This window comes from Paramormyrops kingsleyae, chromosome 15 (genome assembly GCF_048594095.1).
Source record: "Paramormyrops kingsleyae isolate MSU_618 chromosome 15, PKINGS_0.4, whole genome shotgun sequence".
Lineage (NCBI taxonomy): Eukaryota > Metazoa > Chordata > Actinopteri > Osteoglossiformes > Mormyridae > Paramormyrops > Paramormyrops kingsleyae.
Window position 1 is genome coordinate 18153663 of NC_132811.1, and position 23482 is coordinate 18177144.

The 23482-nt window shown below is 41.3% G+C and overlaps 2 protein-coding genes across 2 annotated transcripts in view; both read right to left on the reverse strand.

Annotated features, from left to right (window-relative positions):
• Nucleotides 1-2057: 2057 nt before the first annotated feature.
• On the reverse strand, nt 2058-14924 carry LOC140578531 (cytochrome P450 2J2-like). The gene is made up of 9 exons (XM_072699994.1): nt 14619-14924; nt 13487-13646; nt 8604-8753; nt 5931-6091; nt 4784-4960; nt 4363-4504; nt 3105-3292; nt 2841-2982; nt 2058-2691 (listed from the first exon to the last, which is right to left on the reverse strand). Exons 1-9 carry the CDS (start codon nt 14817-14819, stop codon nt 2516-2518), a joined length of 1497 nt encoding a protein of 498 aa, XP_072556095.1. The 5' UTR covers nt 14820-14924; the 3' UTR covers nt 2058-2515.
• A 901-nt stretch (nt 14925-15825) lies between these two features.
• Nucleotides 15826-23482, reverse strand: part of LOC111834858 (cytochrome P450 2J2-like) — an 8070-nt gene continuing 413 nt past the window's right edge. The window contains exons 2-9 of the mRNA XM_023794630.2: nt 20442-20601; nt 19598-19747; nt 17953-18113; nt 17673-17849; nt 17329-17470; nt 17046-17233; nt 16782-16923; nt 15826-16630 (exon numbers count right to left, since the gene is read on the reverse strand). Of these exons, the coding sequence (XP_023650398.1) occupies nt 16455-16630; nt 16782-16923; nt 17046-17233; nt 17329-17470; nt 17673-17849; nt 17953-18113; nt 19598-19747; nt 20442-20601 (1296 nt within the window). The 3' untranslated portion in view covers nt 15826-16454. The remainder of the gene's footprint in view (nt 16631-16781; nt 16924-17045; nt 17234-17328; nt 17471-17672; nt 17850-17952; nt 18114-19597; nt 19748-20441; nt 20602-23482) is intronic.

The following is a 23482-nucleotide window of genomic DNA, read 5'->3' on the forward strand; positions in this document are numbered from 1 at the left end:
TGCTCAAGTGCTTTCATAACCACTGGTGTTAGGACAACGGTCCGTTGTCATTAAGGCAGCTGGGATTGGAGGATTTTGCTACAAGATTATGGTGACAATTTAAAGGGATTGTGGTGCTTTGCCTGGCGAAGATATTGATTAAAGATGACTGTATACCCAGGGGCCATATGATGTAGTATGGTAGGCTTTAGTGAGCTAATTTAGTAATAATATTTGTTTGTCTGACATGAAAAACTGAATACAAAAATTTGGTAGCATTATAACTTTACAGTCAGTGCCCAAATAATAGGAGCTGTGAAGGGAAGGCATTTGGTCTGTCGCCTAAGGTGCCAAAATGATGCCCATTAACCTTGTTTGAGGAGTTCCGGTTAAACCCTGAACCTGCTTTCTGGAATGCCTTCCATGTTTTCATTCACTGAAACATTATTTTGATTGTGGGAGTGTCCGATTTCTTCTTTAGTTAAAATGTAGATGCTGGTGTCCATACCACCAGGGCACAAACAATTAGATATTGAGACACCAGCACAAAACTGAAACTGTTTATATATTTTCTACTAATAGCAGGCCAATTTTATTGTATTTTCAAGATAACTTGCAGGCTATTTGAAACATACACTGTATGGACAAAAGTACTGGGACACCTGGCCATTACATCTGCAGGAACTTTTATGGCCTCCCCCCTCTGCAGCTATAACAGCTGCCACTCTTCTGGGAAGGCTTTCCACACGACTTTGGAGTGTGTCTGTGGGAGTTTTTGCCCATTCATCCAAAAGAGCATTTGTGAGGTCAGGCACTGATGTTGGATGTGAAGGCCTGGCTCGCAATCTCCATTCCAGTTCATCCCAAAGGTGTTTGATGGGGTTGAGGTCAGGGCTCTGTGCAGGCCAGTCAATCATGTCTTTATGGACATTACTTTGTGCAGTGGGGCAAAGTCATGCTGAAACAGAAAAGGGCCTTCCCTAACCCTGTTCCCACAAGGTTGGAAGCATAGAGTTGTCATGGACTGCTGAAGCATTAAGAGTTTCCTTCATTGGAACTAAGGAGCCGTGCCCAACCCCTGAAAGACAACCCCATACCATTATCCCCCCTCCAGTAAACTTTACAGTTGGCGCAATACACTCAGGCAGGTAATGTTCTCCTGGCATCTGCCAAACCCAGACTTGTCCAACTGCCAGAGACAGAAGCGGGATTTGTCACTTCACAGAACACATTTCCACTGCTCCAGAGTTCAGTGGCAGTGTGCTTTATACCATCCATCCAAAACTTGGCATTATAATTTGTGCTGTGAGGCTTGCATGCAGCTGTGAGGCCATGGAAGCCCATTTAATGAGGCTCCCAGTGCAGTTTTTGTGGTGGGGTTAATGCCAGAGTATGTTTGGAACTCTGCAGATACTGAATCAACAGTGTTGGCAACTTCTACACACTATGCACCTCCGCACTCAGTGACCCCGTTCTGTTACTTTACATGGTCTGCCACTTCATGGCTGAGTTTCTGTTGTTCCTAAATGCTACCACTTACAGTTGACCACGCAATATCTATCAGAGATTTCATGAACTAAGTTATTGCAAAGGTGGCATCCTATGACAGTTCCACACTTGAATTGACTGAGCTCTTCAGAACAGCCCATTCTTTCAGAAATGTTTGTAAACCTGACTGCATGGCTAGGTGCTTGATTTTATACACCTTATTAATAGGCATGTCCCAATACCTTTGTCTATATGGTGTTGGCTCATTGACACCCCTGGCATAAATTTTAGTACCAGTCATATCTGTTTGGTGACATGATCAGTGCAACACAGTCAAGGATAACCATGTGTTCTGGCACCACAAATCATGCAGACTTAGGGAAAATGCCATGTAAGGCAGTTTGATGCCATTCAAATAAACATACAACTAATGTAAGTTGACAGAATCTCACTTTGCAGAATGATTTGGTTACTAGAATTCAGGGAGTATCCTTATCTTGTACTATTTCAGTGCCTTTAATGCAGAATTCTTGTTCTTTGCATCTGATAAATCTTTGCACCCTGAAAGGTACAATCAATAAGTTCCAAGCTTTCTGTAACTTTTTTTTTTAATTATCAGATAGGAAGATGGGAAGTGTTTTGTTACATTTGCAGGGCATAAACAATCCCAAAATTCATATCAGACACTTCTGGACATTGGCAGAATATCCTCAGTAATTTCTTAAGCGATAAGAACCTTTTTAAATGTGAAGAGCATGACATGTCTTTATCTCATAGATATTAAGGTTTTGAATATCCATCCATCCATCCATCCATCTACCTTCCAACCAATCACATATCCAGTATAGGGTAATTTGGGGGGGGGGGGACTTGGAACCGAGAAAGTACAGGGCAGGAGGCGGGAGATTCCCTATATAGGATGCCAGTCCATTACAGGGCACACACACACACACACACACACACAATCACGCTATCAGCTGTTCTCAGAATCAACGAATACATAAATGAGTAAACTTTAACTGTCAGTGACTTATTTCTGACAGATAACTCAGCGGGGGGTAGCACACAGCTTGTAGGGTTTGGGGCTGTGGGTGCCCCCCAATTTGAACTCCAGCCTGGGCTCCATGCCAGGGGGTGGAGAGAGGGTGAAGCGCTGGAGAAGGGAGGTGAAGAACAGGAAGAGCTCCATCCGGGCCAGCTGCTCCCCCAGACACACTCTCTTCCCTGTGGAAAAACATTGTTTAAATTCTAAAAACAACACTTTCATGTATTTTACGATGATCCTATTACATGCACCTTCAGAAGATGATTTAACAATTTAACAATAAAGAAGCAACTGAAATAGAAATCATCAGGTCTAAAGGAAATTTTACCAGCTGAAAAGGGCAGGAAGGCATCTCTCCTCCGGAACTTCCCCTCTGCATCCAGGAAATGTCCAGGATTGAAGGTGAAGGGAGTCTCCCATTCAGTCTCATCAAAGAGCACAGAGTCTAAAGTCCCCATCACCATTGTTCCCTAAAGCACAGACAAAGACCCCTGAAACATTACGAGCGTAACCTCACATGGGAAGAACATGTCAAGGTGTCAGCTTTCCATGAACGACTATAACAAGCTCCATGCGGAATTTCATTCCTCACCTTTGGAATTGTGTATCCTCCCAGCTCTGTGTCTTTCGTGGTGCAACGTACAACATTCAGTGGTATAATGTTGCCCATCCTCTGTATTTCATGGATGACAGCGTCAGTGTACGACATGTTTGGCCTGTCTGCCATGCTGGGCTGACGTGACCGTCCAATCACACTGTCTATCTCAGCCTGCACCTTCTCTAAAGAGATTAGGGTACAAACATACAAATCAAGTGAATGCCTCCACTGTGAAACATTATATGAAAGTCAAAATTTATTGTCATCTTTCCATATAAAAATATAAAGAAAAATGAGATTGCGAAGCTCAGACTGCACAGAATATACATATAATTGAATTTTTACATGTAGACACAGTAGTCAGGAGATACTGAGAAAAAAAACACAATTCTAACTAAGTGGACAGAGAATAGTGCAAGAAAAAGAAGAGTGCAAATGAGCTGAGAAGTATTTTAAGTCCATTTAGCACTGCTGCAGTGTTGTGAAATGGGAGGTAATTATTATTATTACAGTTGTAATTGTTTTTCGTACAAGCGACTATCATTATACACCACACTTAATTATGATCATTCAAATGGTAATTTAACTAGTCATTTGAATAATTGAAATTATATTACCATTTAAATGACAAATATAAATAATCATTTAAACAACACTTTAAATTGTAAATTAAATAATTTAAATTACTTTTTTTTATTGAATATTGTCACAAAAACAACAATAATTATTATATTATTTCTTAAGATAACTTTTAGAGTGTAAACATGCTTATCATAGAGTGTAAATGTGTTATCTGTAAGGGATAATGTACAGGCAGCCGGTAGTTATCGCAGAAATAAGCCCCGACAGTGTGATCAGGACCCGACGCGAAGCGGAGGGTCTTGTATCACACTGAAGGGGCTTATTTCACGATAACTACCGGCTGCCTGTACATTATCCCGCTTATTACACGGCTACTTGCCACATAAGGAAAAAAACTGGACATGAATATAAATTTGAAACATTTTATTGACATATTTGTTTTAAATTAACATTTTTAAATGATAATCTTTGTTGGCGCAGACTGATTTTAAACATACAAGTAGTACCGGCTATGCGTTATTACTTTGGAGCGGTCATTATTTGAAAAGAACGAACCTGCAAATGTCTCAACTGACCAATCAGAATCAAGCATTCCAGAGAGCCGTGTAATAAGTAGTGGTTATAGGACTATTTTATTCTTCCAAAATATGGTTCCTTAAATAAAACCAACCTTGTATGTCTGGATATTTGATCATGTACAACAAGCCCCAGTACAGCGTAGTAGATGTAGTCTCAGTTCCAGCCACGAACAGATCAAAGGTGCAGTAACACAGGTTCTCCTCAGTAAAACCGGCATCAACATCATCTTTCCACTGGGACATAAAAAAGAAACACTTTACTCTGTAGTCATGGGGATAAAGATGCTTGTTTTGAAACTAATTTTTCCACTTCCATTGAGTTCCATAATAATTATTTCCATCTACTTTTCTACTTTTTTCTAATGAAACTAATAAGCAAAAAGAGAATGTATTTCACCTATTAAATGTATGAAACACACAGTGAGGACCCAAACCAATCCACAAAAAAGATTCCTTACACATATGCTAAATAATTACTGTGATGAAATTACAATTAACTGTCTGGCCCGATACCTTTTCCATCTCCAACAGGAAGCTGTCTATATAGTCTCTAGGAGATGATGGGTCCCAGTCTTCCTGGTGCTCCTTAATTTTCAGCCGGACAAAAGAGATCACAGTTTCAAAGCGTGACACTATTTTCTTGTGGGGACCAGGGATTCTCCGCATCAACCAGGGGAACATATTATACATCTATAACAAACCAAAAAAGAGTCACTTAGGTAATGTGCAGTGGGGGGATTAACTTCTCTGGTGGCCCTATGCTGACATGGTTAAGGGGCCCCCAGAGGGCCACTTGTGGTAATTTTGGACCTGAAAGACAAAGGAGACAAAATAGAGAAGTGGGACAAAAATGTACCATGGAGGGGGGCTCAGTGCCATCAGTGAAATCTGCAAATCTGCAAATTTGGGGCATCCCCTCGAGGCATTTTTCCAGATATGAAGGGTGTTTTGTGACAATATGCAATAAATAAATGGGCAATTTAAATGACAATTTAAATTATATCTTAAATAGTCATTTAAATTATTTTTTATAAATGTCATTTAAATGATTATTTAAATTGTTATATAAATTATACCAGCAGCCATTGAAACAATCTGTGAAAGTTAACTGTCAAACTCAGTGGACAGGCTCAAAAAAAAAACATTTGACTGGTTACATTGCAAACTCAGTCACAACAGATCGATTTAGCCTAGTCTATTGAGTTCTCATTTATAACCACGTTGTTCATTTCCGTGGTGGGGCCATATTACAGAGACTTCCTAACTGGCAGATCTTATCTTTACTGTTTGGTAACTAAAATTAGGATTTCCTGATTTAGGGAAAAGGCCATTCCAGTTGAACAGTTCCTAAGCAATTAATCAAGTGTGTGATCTGTTGTGACATGCAACGTTACCAATCAGATGTTAGGTTGTGTTTAGAGCCCGCCCACTGAGTTTGAAGGGTGACTGACAATTTTAATTGTTGCTGGTATCATTCAAATGGTAATTTAACTAGTCATTTGAATAATTGAAATTATATCACCATTTAAATGACAAATATAAATAATAATTTAAACAACACTTTAAATTGTAAATTAAATAATTTTTTTTATTGAATATTGTCACAAAGTAGCCTCCATAGCCTCCCTGAATCCACGTAACTTGAGAAACAGCAGCAAACCTGAGCCCAAATGCTTCCACTTGAAGAGACAGCTTTGTTGATCAGCTTCAGCAGAGTTTGGAAGTTGCTGTCATTGTAGTCAAAGCGATCCCCAAACACCAGGCAGCAGATGATGTTGGAGACGGCATTGTTCACGATGAACTGAGGGTCAAATGGTTGACCTAAGGAAAGGATTTGCATCAGGTTATACAGTATATCCAGCTCTGTTTGTCAATGGATTGTATTGTCCTGCATTTCAGATATTTACTAACATAGCAAGTCATGATGATTTTTAAATAAACAAATGGGTGTCAGGGTTCTGCTTCTGCTTCTGCTCTGCCCCGGCCGCCCGCGCCCGGCCCACAGGGGGGCCGCCGCCTCTGCTCTGCTCTGCCTGCGCCCGGCCCACAGGGGGCCAGGCCTTTTGACTTTGCCCCTGCTTCTCCACCCAAGACCGTCCTGGCCCCAAGCCCCAAGATCCGGACGCCTACCTCCACCCAAGCGGACCTTTCCTGGCGCTGGTGGAGGTCCAGCAGAGGGCCAGGCCGGTTCTCTGTCTCCCGAAAGGGGAGACGGGGACACACTAGGCGGTCCAACCACCTAGACCCAGTCCCTTCCTCGTCACCCTCTGGTCCTAGTTCCCGTCCACATCCTGCTGTCCCTTCGTCGCCGTCACCTTCCAGTTCCCGTCCTGCAGTCCCTTCCTTGTCACCCTCTGATCCCAGATCCCGTCCTCATCTTGCAGTCCCTTCCTCATCGCCCTCCAGTTCCCGTCCCCGTCCTGCAGTCCCTTCCTCATCGCCCTCCAGTTCCCGTCCTCCTCCTGCAGTCCCTTCCTCGCCGTCACCCTCCAGTTCCCATTCCGGTCCCGTGCCCTTCTCATCATCGCCCTCCAGTCCCAGTTCCTGTCCCAATCCTGCAGTCCCTTCCTCGTTGTTCCCCTCTGGTCCCCATCCTTCCTTATCGTCCTCCAGTCCCCATCCCGGTCTTGTGCCCTCCTCGTCGTTCCCCTGTCTTGTAGTCCCCTCCTCGTTGTTGCCCTCCGTTCCCAGTTCCCGTCCTTGTCCTAGGGTCCCTTCCTCATCATCCTCCGGTCCTTCGCTCCCTTCCTTGTCACCCTCCGGTCCCTTTTCCCGTCCTGCCGTCATTGCCTCATCGCCCTCCAGTACCCGTCCTTGTCCACGTCCCGCAGTCCCTTCCTTGTCGCCCTCCTACCAACCACCTACCCCACATCCTACCCAACAGTTCCCCTCTCCGTTTTCCGGTCAGCTGCCGCAACAAGTTCCATTTCTGCCCTTTCCTTCCGGTCCCTCTGCCCCGTTTCGGTCCCAGTCCCATGTCCCTAGACATGCCCCAGGTTTTGTTCCTCCGTCCCCGCGTCCGTTCCCGAGTCAGTTGTTTTTTGGTCCCCATGTCCTGTCTCCTGCTGTGTTTTCCCGTCTGATCTTTTTGTCCCAGCTCCTGGTGTCTGCTCTGTCTATTTTCGTGCCCTTCTTGTCTGAGTTTTTGGTTTTGTCTGTCCAGTTCCTCGGTTGTCATTAGTCTGTTCCCTGTCCGGTTCTGCGTCTTGGTCTGTTCCGTCTGTCCTGTCTGTCCAGTTCCTCGGTTGTCATTAGTCTGTTCCCTGTCCGGTTCTGCGTCTTGGTCTGTTCCGTCTGTCCAGTTCCTTGGTTGTTGTTCGCTTGTTTCCCGTCCTGCTCCGCGTCTGCGTCCTGTCTGCCTGTACTCTGTGGCCCTGGCAGTGCCCCGGCGCGCGTCCAGTGTCCGCGCGTTAGGTGGGGGGTACTGTCAGGGTCGGCCCCCCACTGTGGTCCTTCCGTGCCCCTTCCCCGTTTGACCAGCAGGTGGTGCTGGTCATTCCGTCCTTCACGTCAGTCCTTGTTCTCCCCTGTCTCCTGTCTGGTCTCGTGGCTCAATGTATTTAGCATGTGCTGTCTGTTTGCCCCTCTGTCCTGAGTTCCCTCTTGTCTTGTGTTCGAATCCCACCTCCTCTGTTTTTGTATTTAGCTCCCTGGTTTTTTCCTTTGTGCTTGTTAAACCCTGGTGTCTGATTTAGTAATTGGTTTTGGTTTTGTTTCTTGTTCCCCTGCCTTATGTTATTACCTATGTACCTTCCGTGTGTTATATGCTTCCTTGGTTAGTGTTTAGTTTCCCTGATGGTTAGTGTCTGAGTTAATTGGTTTCACCTGTGTCCTGTTTCCCTAGTCTTTGTTAATCAGCCTCACCTGCCCTGTGTTAGTCATTACCCCATAGTATATTAGTTCCTGCCTGTGTTCTGTTCCCCGCTGGTTCATTGCGTCGCGTCGTGTCTAAACTATTGTCCAAGCTCGTGTCTCTGATGTCTACAGTATGTCTATGGTAGTTGTAGGTTGATGGGTTTTTTTCAGTGTTCTGCGTGCATTCAGTTTTTGTTATTTAGTCTTGTTTAATCCCCTTTCTGTTTTTGACCCCTTGTGGTCTTTTTGCTTTAGTTGTGTTTTTTTGTGTTTTCTGTTTTGTTTAATAAACCCCTTTCTGTTCCTGGAGCCGCCAGTGGGTCGTCCACCCTTCTTTTCGTGCACCATGCCTCGTTCCCGCACCCGAGCCACCCGGAAACATGACAAATGGGAATATTTATATAGATTATACAAAGGGCTACATCTTACATGACTAGGTCACCATGGGACAAACGTTCATGTTTGGGAAAGTTTGTACCTTGTGTATTGGCTATGACCTCATTCAGTAATGTGCTCTCCACCTGAATGGAGGACTCAAGGCTCTTTTTGCCCAGTCCAAAGTTCTTCAGGGTTGAGAGAGCAAACCTTCTTTGTTGTTTCCATAGGTAGCCATTGGAGCCCACCAGACCTGAAACAAACAAAAACTTTGAAGAAGACACTAGAAGAAAATTTGCTAATGTTAACATAAGTGCACTCATAAAAGATGGCTCTGTGACTGAACACAGATAAAAACATGACATATCTATTGGTGTAGTGTGTGAAGATATGTACTTTGTGAAGAACCACGGAGGAGAATATCAAACAACTACACAACAGTGGCTGCAATTAAAACTGCAGCCATATTGTGGTGTAAAATGAAAAGAAAGCTATATGAAGCTGCCGATGTTTTAGAGATGTTTAAGATTATCGCAATGTGTGACTAGCATTATCTGATCTACATACAGTCTACATACAGTATAGTGAGCAAAGGGGAGATCTAAACCACCAACCCTGCAAATGTGTGCGAGATAATAGTACTGCCCACTGAGCCCTGGGAAGGAATAATGATTTAACTGAACCATCAATTTTTGGTTCTTGTAATATGTATCCAGCCATAACACCATACTGCTCACATTAAAGATAAGGCTTTGTCTAATTTTTCCCAATTGATCCACACTTACACACTACTGTACCATACTTGGTGTCTGCATTCATGCCCTTAGCGCAAGTATTCAAGGGTTTCCCGTTCCTCAAATAAGCCAAGCGTATTTTATCAACGCTTTAGCAAATATTGCATGGAAGCTGTCTTTGGCTAAGTATATAGACCACAAAGCACCACATCAGTGACAACTAATGTTTACATCAAACACGAGAAAGACTGCCAGCTTTTCAGAGCCCAACATGCCCCCAAATAATATTCAGTTGGGGATGAGAACATAAGAAATTTACAAACGAGAGGAGGCCATTCGGCCCATCAAGCTCATTTGGGGAGAACTTAACTAATAGCTCAGAGTTGTTAAAATCTTATCTAGCTCTGATTTAAAGGAACCCAGGGTTTTAGCTTGCACTACACTAGCAGGAAGACTATTCCATACTCTAACTACACGCTGTGTAAAGAAGTGCTTCATGAAATTCGTTTTAAAATGTTCTCCCGCTAATTTCCACTTATGGCCACGAGTTCTAGTATTTAAACTAATATTGAAATAGCCATTTGGCTGAACAGCATCCAGACCTGTTAGAATCTTATAGACCTGGATCATGTCCCCCCTTAGTCTCCGTTGCTCGAGGCGAAACAGATTCAGCTCAGCTAACCTCTCCTCATAAGACATTTCTCTAAGACCAGGAATCATTCTCGTAGCCCTCCGTTGCACCTTTTCTAAGGCAGCAATGACCTTCTTAAGGTATGGTGACCAAACCTGCACACAGTATTCTAGGTGGGGTCTTACCAAGGAATTATATAATCGTAGCATCACCTCCCTTGATTTACACTACACACACCTAGAAATGTAACTCAACATTCTATTGGCCTTTTTTGTTGCTTCCCCACACTGGCGAGAGTGGGACATGGAAGCATCAACATACACACCGAGATCTTTCTCATAATCAGCTACCTTTCTTTCAGTGTAACCCATAAAATATATGTACTTTATATTTCTGCTCCCTGCATGGATTACCTTACATTTACATTTCATCTGCCAGGTATCAGCCCAATTGCTAATTAAATCAAGATCCCGTTGTAGCCTCTCTGCTGCTAGATCAGTATCTGCTACACCACCCACCTTGGTGTCGTCTGCTAATTTAACCAGTTTATTGTATGTATTGGTGTCTATATCATTAATGTAAATTAGGAACAATAGTGGTCCTAAAATTGAACCCTGCGGTACCCCACTATGAACACAGGCCCACTGCGACATTGTGCCTCTAATAACTACTTGCTGCTTCCTGTCAGTTAACCAGTTTTTCAATCCAAGCTGCTACAGTTCCTAAAATCCCTGCAGCTTTGAGCTTAAGCAAGAGCCGTTTGTGGGGGACAACATCAATGGCCTTCTGGAAATCTAAGTAGATCACTTCGTAGGCCTTTTTGTGATCAATTTCTCTTGTAGCTTCCTCAAAGAACTCAAGTAGATTCGTTAAACTGGATCTACCTCTCCTAAATCCATGGTGGCTATCCCTCAGAATGTTATTTGCATCCAGGTAATCTACCATTTTCACTTGGATTATAGCTTCCATTATTTTTCCAGTAATGCTAGTTAAACTGATCGGCCTATAGTTTGCTGGATTACTTCTATCCCCTTTTTTGAATATGGGCGTTATATTAGCATGCTTCCATTCTGAAGGTACCACACCCACAGATAACGATTTCTGGAATATTAAAGTTAAAGGTTGGCTAATAATATCCCTCATTTCTTTTAAAACTATAGGTAACATGCCATCAGGGCCCTGTGATTTATTTATTTTGAGTTTAGCTAGGCTTAGTACCACATCAGCCTCAGTTATACATATATTGGTCATAGACAACGCTGTATTCGTACTAAATGGTGGCAAGGTACTCATGTTCTCTACTGTGAACACCCGTGTAAAATAATCATTAAACTCATTTACAATATCAATTTCATTTTCAATTATAAGGCCCTTACTACTCCTGCTTACTTTTGAAATCATTAGTTATTTTCCATTTGTGGAACAGAGCCCCTTTCCTCCTGACTTTATTCTTAATCTCCTTAGTAAACCACCTTGGCTGCAGTTTCTTATATTTAATTTTGCTGGAAACAGGTATGAAGTCCTCTTGCACTTGCAACAATGTGCTTTTAAAAAACTCCCATGTCTCTTCAACCGTTCTGCTATTTAACTCCATCCAGTTTACAGTTTCTAGTTTCCGTCTCATACCATTAAAGTTTTGATCTTCCTAACATTGTATACTTTTATTTTGGACTTTGCTCTTCAGACACTAAAATTAACCTCGAATTTAACCATGTTATGATCACTACCATCCAATGGTTCTAAAACCTCTGATTTTCCAATCCTATCCTGGTTATTAGAGAAAACAAAATCAAGAAGGGCTTCTCCCCTGGAAGGGGTATTAACAAACTGAGTAAAAAAAACAATCCTGTACTAATTCTACCATCTCAAGTTCATTTACAGAAAAGCCAGAGACTGTGTCCCACTGTATCCCAGGTAAATTAAAATCACCCATAACCACCACATCATTTTTATTACTCATAATCCTGATATTGATGCATGTTTACTAAAAAAGTGTTCACCAGATACAGTTTGGGATGAACTTAGGATACATTGTTTCTAACATCTTTGGATCGGTAAAATCAGACTTATTAATGTGGAAGAGTGAGTTAAATCATTTTGCTTTATTTATTTAGTATTATTCATTTAGCTCACAACTAGCATTATTAATGTTTTTGGGGGTCATTATGCTTCAAGACCACAGGAGGGCATTGTCTTTCTTCATGAATCTGTTTCACCTCAGAGATGGAGATGCAAATTCCAGATTTCAATGCAAGTGTGTAAAGTTGTACAGCGAATGTTCACAGAGAAGGATAACCCCAAACACAACCAACACAAATGACAGCATAGTTGTAGTGCATCACGTTTGTGTATTCATATATAAAACGTGTCCCATTGGTTTATACATACACTTACGCACTTTGTGTCTTAAATATACGTCACCAGAGTATCACGTAGTACCTCAGCCAGCTTGGCCTTAAATGTGCTCAATGGGACAAAGACAAGTGGTCGATTTCCCCTTGTGCACAAGTAAAAAAAAAGCGTGGAGTTTCACTTTTTTAAATTAATTTGCTTTGAGTATCCTACAGCACAATTATTTAGTATTACCCAATGAAATAGCTTCGATGTAATTAGCTACTTTTTCTCTATAGTTTGTAGTGTAGCTGTCTCCTATTATAAAACAGTAGCTTTGCTGTTGCTTAGCTACTTTTAATAAGTAGCTCGTAGCTTGAAAAGTTACTATTTAAAAGTTGCACTGTACACATACGATAATAAAAATACTGACATAGTCTGAAACAAACCTTCACACCCACATTCAAATCTACACAAAATTGTACGAATCTTTGAGGATTATTCCACTCAGTGAAATGTACTATGGCATCTACATAATGACAGACATACAGAGCAACCCTGGGATATTAATGTAAACTGTATATAAGTTGCAAGTCCTTTTAAAACAGGTAGCTTACACTGCCACGCTGCTAAATTATCTCGTGATCTCGAGATAATGGCAATAAAAAATATCTGCAAGCACAGCCCTTCTCTACGGTAGAGGATTAGGGCCACCTGAAATAAATTTCACAGAATTCTGAGAAAAAAAGTCAGATTTCTGAGAAAAAAAAGTCAGAATCCTGACGTTAGAGTCAGAGGCTGGCTGCAGACCTCAGGTCACATGAAATACACCGAGTTTAGGGGCAAAAGTAGTAGTGGAGATGTCTCTACTGCAGGGGTGGCCAATCTTATCCGCAAAGGGCCGGTGTGTATGCAGGTTTTTGGGATAACTTGTAGGTCAGCTGTTCAAACCCAGGTGTGAGGATTCTTTCAGCCAATCAGTCCTCTAATTAGTAATACAATTAGGGAGTTGCAGCGAAAACCCGGATACACACCGGCCCTGTGCGGATAAGATTGGGTACCCCTGCTCTACTGAAACTGTTTGTGTTGCAGTGGAGATTTATTTCATGTGGCCCTAATCCTCTCCCGTACTTCTCGGCTTCCATACAAAATTGACTTTTTAAAGCACTTCTTTGATTTACGCCCTTTATGAGAGAACAGACCCGTAAAAACATTTTAGTTCACGAGAACAAAAGCACGGGATACACAGGTTAATATTTTTTTACTGTTTATTATATATATATAAATTACCTTTCGTTTGCCCAATGTCTTCAAATAATGGCAGCACTGGACGATCTGTAAAGTTTTCCCCGTGTTCAACTAGGGCTTCTTTGACGAGTTTAAAACCGTTCACAACAACGACACTTCGTCCCAAACGAAGACTGAAAATGTCTCCATATTTCTTGGCAAGCTTGATTAAAACATACAAATAGATACAAAAAACTGTTAATGTCAAATGCACAATATAATATTGTTTCAGGTACTCGGGGAGTAATTACCTTAGATAACTACATGCTGTGATCCAGCTTCTATATCCTCCTGAGACCCAAGGAAAAAAGTGTCCTTCAATTGTAGGTTATTTGTCTTTGGAGGAAATAAGACATCTTACAATAAAAAATTTTCAAATTTATTTTTATTTTTAATTTCGCAGCATGTCCTCTTTAGTGCACAACAGGAATAAATATGTTTCCTAACATCAGTGAAAAACTAAATGCAAAAATACAATGTCCACTACAATGGACATAAATGAATAGGTCGGGTCTCAGGAGAATATTGGTCTCTGTTACAGGAACATGGGACTTTGGCCCAGCAAAGTAAAGTTTATCCTGCTACCTTGTGGAGTTGTGCAGCAAGCAATTCATTTTGCATTTTCTTACCTTGTTTTCACCATATTCAGTACGCGTTTACCACAGAAGTGAAATGCACAAGATTACATTAAGTCAGTGACAACCTTCACTGTCCCTCTTCGGGGGCCCCCACCACATTCCTGTTGTCCCTCCCATAAAAACAATCCGGAGCCATCACTAGCATAAATGTAAACTTGTCCTTCCAACGACACGCATAAACTGAATAATAAGTGTCGACTTCGTTTTTCGGCCAAGGTGTCTACAGTCTAGCTCATGGGGTCCTCAGTACCCCCTTCCCTACCCTCGCTCGAAGAGATCACCCCCGGGTTGGAAAATTTTATATGGGGTAGTGGATCTTGACTTTGTGTGGGATCTGGACCTCGGCGAGAATAGAGCACCCATGGTCTAGCAAATGAAGTTTAATTAAATATATGATAATTAAAAACATAATATTTAAGTAGTACATATTTTTGAAATATTTGAAAATCAATATTGATTAAATCAGCATTGAACTTTAACAGTGAAACATGACTTACCTCGGCAAACTGAAGGTGGATTTTTGATAAATCAACGCGAAATAAATCGCCGACAAAAGGTAACGACCAGGGTCCGGGGGGGTAATTTTTAGGGGCTTTCTGTTTTATTAAGACGCCGAATGTTAAAAACAAAGCGAGGAACGTCAAAACACTTCTGAGGCCGAGCCATTCAAAAAACCAGAGCACAGAGGCGGCGGTCATTGCTTATGGGAGAAACGAGGCTGCAGGTGAAGGAAACACTGAAGATCACTGAAGAGCAGAAGCTTCGTGTTGATCCTGTCATTTGACCAGCACGTCAAATGACAGGAGCTTGACAGCGCTTGTCAGGGAGGCGGAGTTTTGTTTTGCGAGGTAGGCTGAATGCAAGAAACAATGAGGCGTGTCGATCTGTACGACCGGTTCAGCGTTAAGTGTGTAGATTTCGAATAGATTCGTTTGAGTAGAATTTTCTCATATTACTTTCCGGTGAACAGCGCGCATCTAATTCATATCTGCCGCGGTGAAGTTAGCCTCATGTTCGATATTCGGTTTTCTGGCTTTAATAACTTTTAACGGAAGTTGTGGGGCGTTTTTAATAACAGAATTGTGATGTCCAGTACACAGACAACGAATATTTTTCCACTTTGTGCAAAATCGTGTTAATAGCTAATATAATAGGTCCTTTCAGCTGTAATGACATGGTGGTTTAGCATTTTGGGCTCATGGCGACTGTTGCACACCCCTTTGTTTCCCAGATTGCTTTACGTACGAATTTTTATGAATTTTTGAATGTTCCAATGTATCCGTATAATGTGCAATGGGACAATACATGAATGGGTTAATAACTTTAAAACTAGACAAGACAGGCACATCTAATGAAGTGCTTTGACACCCCTTGGATTTTCAGAATAACTTTCTCTTTAACAGTTATTAATTAATACATTGTTTGCACATTACATACCACTGGGGCAACGCAATAAAGGGTTAATAGCTGTGAAACAAAATGAGGCAGGCATGTCCTATGGAGTGTGCATGTACTCCATTTTATACATATTGATAGTTGCCAGGGGTCAGGTTTTTCCAATGCTCAGAAGAACCTGCCCTGAACTCCAGCTGTAAGTTCCTTCTCCCTTAGTCATGCACTTGCTACAAACAATGAAAGATTTATATGAACTTTAAAATAAATATTTATTCACAATTGCCCATATAAAGCAATTTTTGGGTCAGAAGCACGCAACGATCAGTATTATAGCAGCAAATCCAGAGTGCTTTAGAGCAGACTAACAGGAAAAAAGTATTTTGATCCCCGGACACATCATCTTTTTTGTCACACCAAATACGTTAACCCTATCTAATAACACACGTGAATGTATACATAATTGAGAATTTGGACCACTTCTCGCTGATCCTGTGAACTCAATTTACTACACATGATACTGTACAGCGGACCCCATCGTCCATAATTCTTTTAAGATTTCCAGTTGGTCAAAATAATGTGTTATACAGAACCATTCAATTTCTTAGTATGCGTGTGTGGGTACTCCAGCTTCCGGCATTGGATATTTTAGACTCAGCTCTTCATCGAGACCTGTTTTCTGACTCATTGCTTGTTTATTCGACCACAACTTTTGAATTCTAATTCTGCTATTGTTACGCCTCAGTTTGGTTGCTGACATCTTGCGTGTTTAGTGACCCTGAGGATTTTGTCTTTGCTATTGGTAAAATCATTCACTGTGAATCACTTTGCAACTGAATCATAACAGAGGGATTAGGAGGTGTTGAGAAACTTCTTGACCTTTTAACTGTTGGACACTTATTTCTGGCAAATAACTTTTAATTGATATGAAACAAACAGGCTCAGCGGGGGGTAGCACACAATTTGTAGGGTTTTGGGCAGAGTGTGATTCCCAATTTGAACTCCAGACTGGGCTCCATTCCTGGTGGTGCAGAGAAGGAGAAGTGCTGGAGAAGGGAGGTGAAGAACAGGAAGAGCTCCATCCGGGCCAGCTGCTCCCCCGGACACACTCTCTTCCCTGTGGAAAAACATGCAAATAATTATTTAGATAGTAATTATAAAAAGACATGTTTCTACATTTGTTGTAGTCTTATTACATTCAACTTCAGCAGAAGAATTCAGAATAAAAGGATCTATGCAGTAGAAATCAGGTCTAAAGCAAAGTTTACCAGCTGAAAAGGGCAGGAAGGCATCTCTCCTCCTGAACTTCCCCTCTGCATCCAGGAAATGTCCAGGATTGAAGGTGAAGGGAGTCTCCCATTCAGTCTCATCAAAGAGCACAGAGTCTAAAGTCCCCAACAGCGTCGTTCCCTAAAGCACAGACAAAGACCCCTGAAACATTACGAGCGTAACCTCACATGGGAAGAACATGTGAAGGTGTCAGCTTTCCATGAACGACTATAACAAGCTCCATGCGGAATTTCATTCCTCACCTTTGGAATTGTGTATCCTCCCAGCTCTATGTCTTTCATGGATAAACGTACAACATTCAGTGGTACAATGTTGCCCATCCTCTGTATCTCATGGATGACAGCATCAGTGTACGGTATGTTTGGTCTGTCTGCCATGCTGGGCTGACGTGACCGTCCAATCACACTGTCTATCTCAGCCTGCACCTTCTCTAAAGAGAGTAGGGTACAAATAGACAAACCAAGCTAACTGCTTCTGAATAGAGAACTCTTATTTTTTCCTTAATATGATTTAAATAAAACCAACCTTGTATGTCTGGATATTTGATCATGTACAACAAGCCCCAGTACAGCGTAGTAGATGTAGTCTCAGTTCCAGCCACGAACAGATCAAAGGTGCAGTAACACAAGTTCTCCTCATTAAATCCGGCGTGAACATCATCTTTCCACTGGGACAAAAAAACACTTTTTTTAAAGACCAGGAAACAAACCAAGCCGTGTCTCCTTCTCTTGCATTATGAATCATAATTATGCAGTCCGCACTCAAAAGCCTGGAGATCTGATGTGACAACCCTCCACTGATATTCTCAAATATGTACTAAATAAAAACACTACTGTGATGAAATTACAGTTAACTGTCCGGCCCAATACCTTTTCCATCTCCAAAAGGAAGCTGTCAATATAGTCTCTAGGAGATGATGGGTCCCAGTCTTCCTGGTGCTCCTTAATTTTCAGCCGTATGAAAGAGATCACAGTTTCCCAGTGTGACAGTATTTTCTTGTGGGGACCAGGGATTCTCCGCATCAACCAGGGGAACATATTATACATCTAAATTAAGAAGGCACATAAGTTACAGGGCTAGGTCAGTTAAAAAACCCATAAAATATTTATACATCTATGAACACATGTGAGTTGAGAAACAGCTGCTAACCTGAAACCAAATGCTTCCTTCTAAATAGATAGCTTCATTCACCAGCTTCAGCAGAGTTTGGAAGTAGCTGTCATTGTAGTCAAAGCGATCCCCAAACACCAGACAGCAGATGATGTTGGAGATGGCATTGTTCACGATGAACTGAGGGTCAAATGGTTGGCCTAAGGAAAGGATTTGCATCAGAGTATCTTTCTGAATAAAATTATTTGAGATCTTTACTGACGAATAAGCTACAGGTATGCTGATGTTTAAATTAACAAATGGAATTATTTATATATGGACTAAACAGCCAAATCCTGCATATCAAGATCATTATGGGATAAACTTAGGGTGACCAGATAATCCATGTCAGGGAGGACACTTCAAACTACTTCAGGTTTTTCAGACTACTTTAAAACTAAAAGGTTGTTTCGAAATTCCTACACTGTTACATAACTTATATGACAGCGCAATTTCAAACTCATTGGACATGGGCTTTCAAACTTCAACCATTCTGCAGGTATTGTGAAGAACAAAATGAAGGACAACAGCAAAAATGCCAGGCTGTAGGCATAAGGGTGCCATTCAAGGTTGTGTTGGGGATGGTGGCACTTTTCATACCCTTCCTAAGGAACCAAACTGTCAACAGACATGGCTGATGTTCATCTTTACCAGGTAAGTCAGGGGTACATTTCCTAAAAGCTCTCATTAGCAGCTGACATAGATGGAACCGTTCAGTTGCATGGTTCTCGCCATGTAAGTTGCTAACGTTGCTAGCAACTATGCCTTTTGGAAAATGTCCCCCAATTTAGCTGGGGAGTAGTAAACAACATTAGGAAGTTTGTGATGCTGTCATTGACAAGAGGCTTCTGTACTTCCCATAGTCTGCATTTGGTTAGCTAAACAAATATCTAATCGATATTGCAAAAAAAAAAAAAAAAACTGATTGAAGGAAGAACTTCAATTTGCAAACAGTACATTTACAAGCTGGTGACCTTGCTATTTGGAGTTCTTGATAAAACGTATATAAAAAAACCAACATTGTAAAATCATTAGTTGCGTGGGATGAAAAATAATTGCAATGTTCTTATTACAATGCTGAACACAAAATTATGTTTATGCTAACATTGCATTGACCTAGGCTGAAGTGGGATTATTACAGTTACATGCGGCAATTGTTCCAGGAAACCTTAAATGCAAACTCAGAAGCATTCACTTGCAATCTCTGAGCAACTGGCCATTCCTCAAAATCCAGTTCCTCCTCTGACAGGCTCAAACATATATGGTTGGATGCCTAAACATTCCATGTTTCACCTCACATATAGTGATCTATGTTGGTTCTGTGTGAGCCCTTGCAATGCCTCACTGTATACCAGTCAGAGCAGAGCTCATGAACATATTAAAGAGCCCAGCAAATAAAGGTAAAAAGTATGTTTCATTATAAGGCCAAATTATAGGCCTATGAAACCACTTCTGGACATTTTTTGACCAAACAAAGTTCAGATACCTTCAGGGTATGTAGACACCAGAGAACAATTTGAAAAGAAAATGCATTCTATGGCACCTTAAATAGTACTTTATAAATCCTGTTATAGCTCAAGAGTCCTCGCTGACATGGATTATCTGGTCACCCTAGATAAACATCCATGTTTGTGAAAGTTTGTACCTTGTGTATTGGCTATGACCTCATTCAGTAACGTGCTCTCCATCTGAATGGAGGGCTCAAGGCTCTTTTTGCCCAGTCCAAAGTTCTTCAGGGTTGAGAGGGCAAACCTTCTTTGTTGTTTCCATAGGTAGCCATTGGAGTTCACCAAACCTTAAAAAAAACACATCACAACCAGCACCGTCCCAATGACATTTGAACAGGCTTGTGTAACCTTGCTGCTTAAAAACCACACACTTGACCCATCACATATTGATAATCTGGCTTCAGACCTGGACAGCCAATGGAAACTGCACTCATTGTGTCCATCAAGGTCCACCAGGAACCACCAGGAAGAGTAATGATAGATGACCTATTCTTTGCTGAGCAGATAACAGTGGATGATTAGGGCTTGTCTAAGTGTCGGTTTCAAGTCCAGGCACCTGTTGTCTCACAACAAGGCTAGTGTGTACCAGCTTATCCTGTCAAACAGCTGCAAATGATACAAAATGCAGCAGAACATGCAGCTTTCAATCAGCCTAAATGCTGTCATGTCACACCCCTTCATGGATCTCTTAAATGGCTTCCTATAGCCCTGGTAGAAATAATGGTTTAACTGGACTGGATTCTCAGAACCATCACCATTTGGCAAGAGGGTAAGTTTGGTTTCAACACTGACCCCGAACTCCCCACCCCACTAAACACATACGGGACTCCCACCCCAAATCTACACCCTTACCATTTCGGCCTTTTAATATGCAACCAACCAGCTCAAATTAGAGAATATAAAACAGCATTTTAGTTAGTGAGAACAAAAGCACGGAACACAGTTTAAACATTTTTTACTGATTATCGTAAAAAAAAATACCATTGTTATGCACAACATCTTCAAATAAAGGCAGCGTTGGGCGATCTGCAAAGTTTTCCCCGTGGTGAAGTAGGGCTTCTTTGACGAGTTTAAAACCGTTCACAACAACGATGTTTTGTCCCAAACGAAGACTGAAAATGTCTCCATATTGCTTGGCAAACTAGATAAAAAAACATACAACAACCACAATTAATGACAAAATGAATAACACTGGTTGAAGCATTTAAAATGTATTTTTATCATTCAACAGATAACTACAGGTATATATACAGATCTTAGGAATCAGTTGATATTTTAAAACTTCATACTTCCAGTTGTAGAGTCTCATTTCAGGAAAACGATGGTTTATTGAATAGCAAAAATAATATAATGTAATACAGTGTAGACATACACTGGGCATTGAAGCAGCTCAAACACAAACTAAGGATAGTTCTTTACTCCCCTTTATACCTCAAAAGACCCTCCCCAACAAGGTACTATGTGTAGGTGTTGTGAGTGAATTTGCATATAAAGGGTGATCTCCTGGAGTGTGAGGACCCTGAAGCAGGGATGGGGCCGGACAGGACAGAGACTTCCCGGAGTTCCCACGAGAGCAAATGGTAAGAGTCTACCCCAGGGGTCTCCAACTCCAGTCCTGGAGAGCTACTATCCAGTAAGTTTACTATCCCGCTTGGCTTCTGATGAGTCACACCTGTTCCTGGTATTTACCTGAGAACAGGTGTGGCTCATCAGAAGCCGGGTAGGATAGAAAACCTACTGGATGGTAGCTGTCCAGGACCGGAGTTGGAGACCCCTGATCTAGCCCCTGACCTCCCCTGGCCACTGTAAATTCAATCACATCCTTATCATCCTAGTGGTGAGAACTGGAACTGGAACTCCCATCCTCTCCTCATGATCATGAATTGCTAACACTGTCTGTACTCAAAAGATCAACCAAGAACATTGGGGCATCTTTACTACTTTTCCTTACAAAGGCTTAAGTTTTTGAAGTGTAATTTTTATCTTATATAACTACATGATATGATCCAGCTTCTGTTGGTCTCTGCAACAGGAACATGGGACTTTGACCCACCAAAGTAAAGTTTCTCCTGTCACCATGAGGAGAAATGTAGCAAGGTATTCATTTTGCATGTTCCAACTATGTTCTTACCTTGTTCTCACCAGTTGTACCTACTACATATGCAGTACACAGTATTCACATTTGAAATAGACAAGATTGCATTTTTTAAAAAACAAAGGTGTATGAGGATGAAAGCTGATCTGTCCTCACAGTGCCACGATAACCCTGGAACTGGAAATCATCACGGTGTACAGGAGACAAGGTTATTGCTGGTTACTTTTGGCCAAAACAAGAAACCCATGTGGCTGACTGGGTAAGTATTGTTAATGATTAATATGTGTTTCATAGTGAGCTAGGGGACATAATCTTGCAAGTCACTGTTCATGACTAATAAAATTGCTTAAGCTCCATGCAGTTATTGAAAAAAAAACATACAATAATGAATTAAATGTTTCTCCAGGACTTTCCCCTCTGGAAACTATTACAGTGTCCTTGTGCTCATGGTATATCGGTTTCCTCTGAAAGTTTTGATGTCAAAACCAGAAGATGTAACACAGAACAACCATAAAACCTGTGCATCTGTACATGCATGGCTTTTACTTTCACCACGGAGGGTATTATTTCTAGTTGTGAATGAAGGCTTATAGTGTTCTGTTTTCCTAATTATGTGTTCTAGAGCAACATGCCCTTAAACAGGCTGTGGTGGTGCATCATCCTCACAGAGTTTTTTCAAATATGGGTATGACAGACGCTGCATGTGTCAAATGTTTCCCATGTATTTCATAATTGCTGTACCAATGTGTCGTTTGAAAATGTTATTCGAAAGCCAAGGACAAAGGTTTGCATAAGGGACTAATGAGTCTGTGGAAACCTTTCAGCCTCTCTTTAGGATATCTAGGTTAGTCTCTGCAACAGTCTCAGATCATGTGCAAGCAAGTCAGCAGCCTAGAAGACACCGCACTGTCCAAGCAGCGGGCACCCAAGAGCACTTGTTGCTATGTCGCAGACATATTTCCAGAGTCATAAGATTTCTCATGAGTCAGCACACTCCAGAAACTGCAGTTTTTAGTAGTTTTAGTAGTTGCTACATGCTGCTGCAAGAAGATCCTCAGTGGAAAGTAACATTCCAGAAGAAAGGAACATTCCAAAAGAAACTAGCCTCCCGGGTCTCTGTGCACCCAGATTCTGAGGATCAGCAGGACTCCCTGTACTTCTGCCTGGAGAGTCTAGGAACTGCACCAACAACTTTTGAAGTTGGGGATCAAGTGCAGTTCATCTTGACTGTGCTATTTCCAGAGGCAAGGCAATTCGATATAGTGATCTGTATTTATGAAATTACACAATCCTGTTGGAAATTCATGTAGTGATTTTGTATTTTCATTATTTTACATAAGAGAAAAAAATCTCTATATTATTTCTATATTAGTCCATCATCCACAGCCTCAATGCTCTGCATCAACAGAAGTCACAGAATTGTTTCTTACTGGTCCTGTTTACAGCAGAAAGTAATAGCAGTCTTTTTAGATTTACAGATTTTTTTATGCGTTATAATTTTGCTTTTCTAGTGAAGTAGAAGAAGGAGGCCCTAATTTGTGATTTATTTGGGCTTTTTCCCCTTTTATCAAAGCCTGATATTACGTCTCCCTTTGATTTGGTTCCCTGGATATTTTTTTTATAATTATATACTTCTTGTAAGTAGTTGTAAATATCCTGTTGTTTGTGAGTATGGTGGCCAGCCTTGCTATCATGTTAGGGTCGGCACCGACCCGTTTGTAAGTTTAAAATACATAAAAGCACCACATAAATTTATGTACTGCATCAAGGCTTTTTGTCAGGAACCTCTATTTAAACAGAATAAATAAAAACTTCTAACCAAGAGGTAAGAAACAAATTGGATGATAAATTATTTGAGGATATTTTACCGCTGATTTAAGATACGGGTCGGCACCCACCCGTTTAACATAACATATGACAAAAGTTA

What these genes read in the sequence shown, in the direction of transcription:
- LOC140578531 (XM_072699994.1), bottom strand. Translation starts at nt 14,819, where the DNA reads ATGACCGCCGCCTCTGTGCTCTGGTTTTTTGAATGGCTCGGCCTCAGA. An exon ending in TCCACCTTCAGTTTGCCGAG is followed by an intron (nt 13,647 to 14,618) that starts GTAAGTCATGTT and finishes GTTTTAATCAAG; the next exon opens with CTTGCCAAGAAATATGGAGA. An exon ending in GTGGAAGCATTTGGGCTCAG is followed by an intron (nt 4,961 to 5,930) that starts GTTTGCTGCTGT and finishes GGTTTGTTATAG; the next exon opens with ATGTATAATATGTTCCCCTG.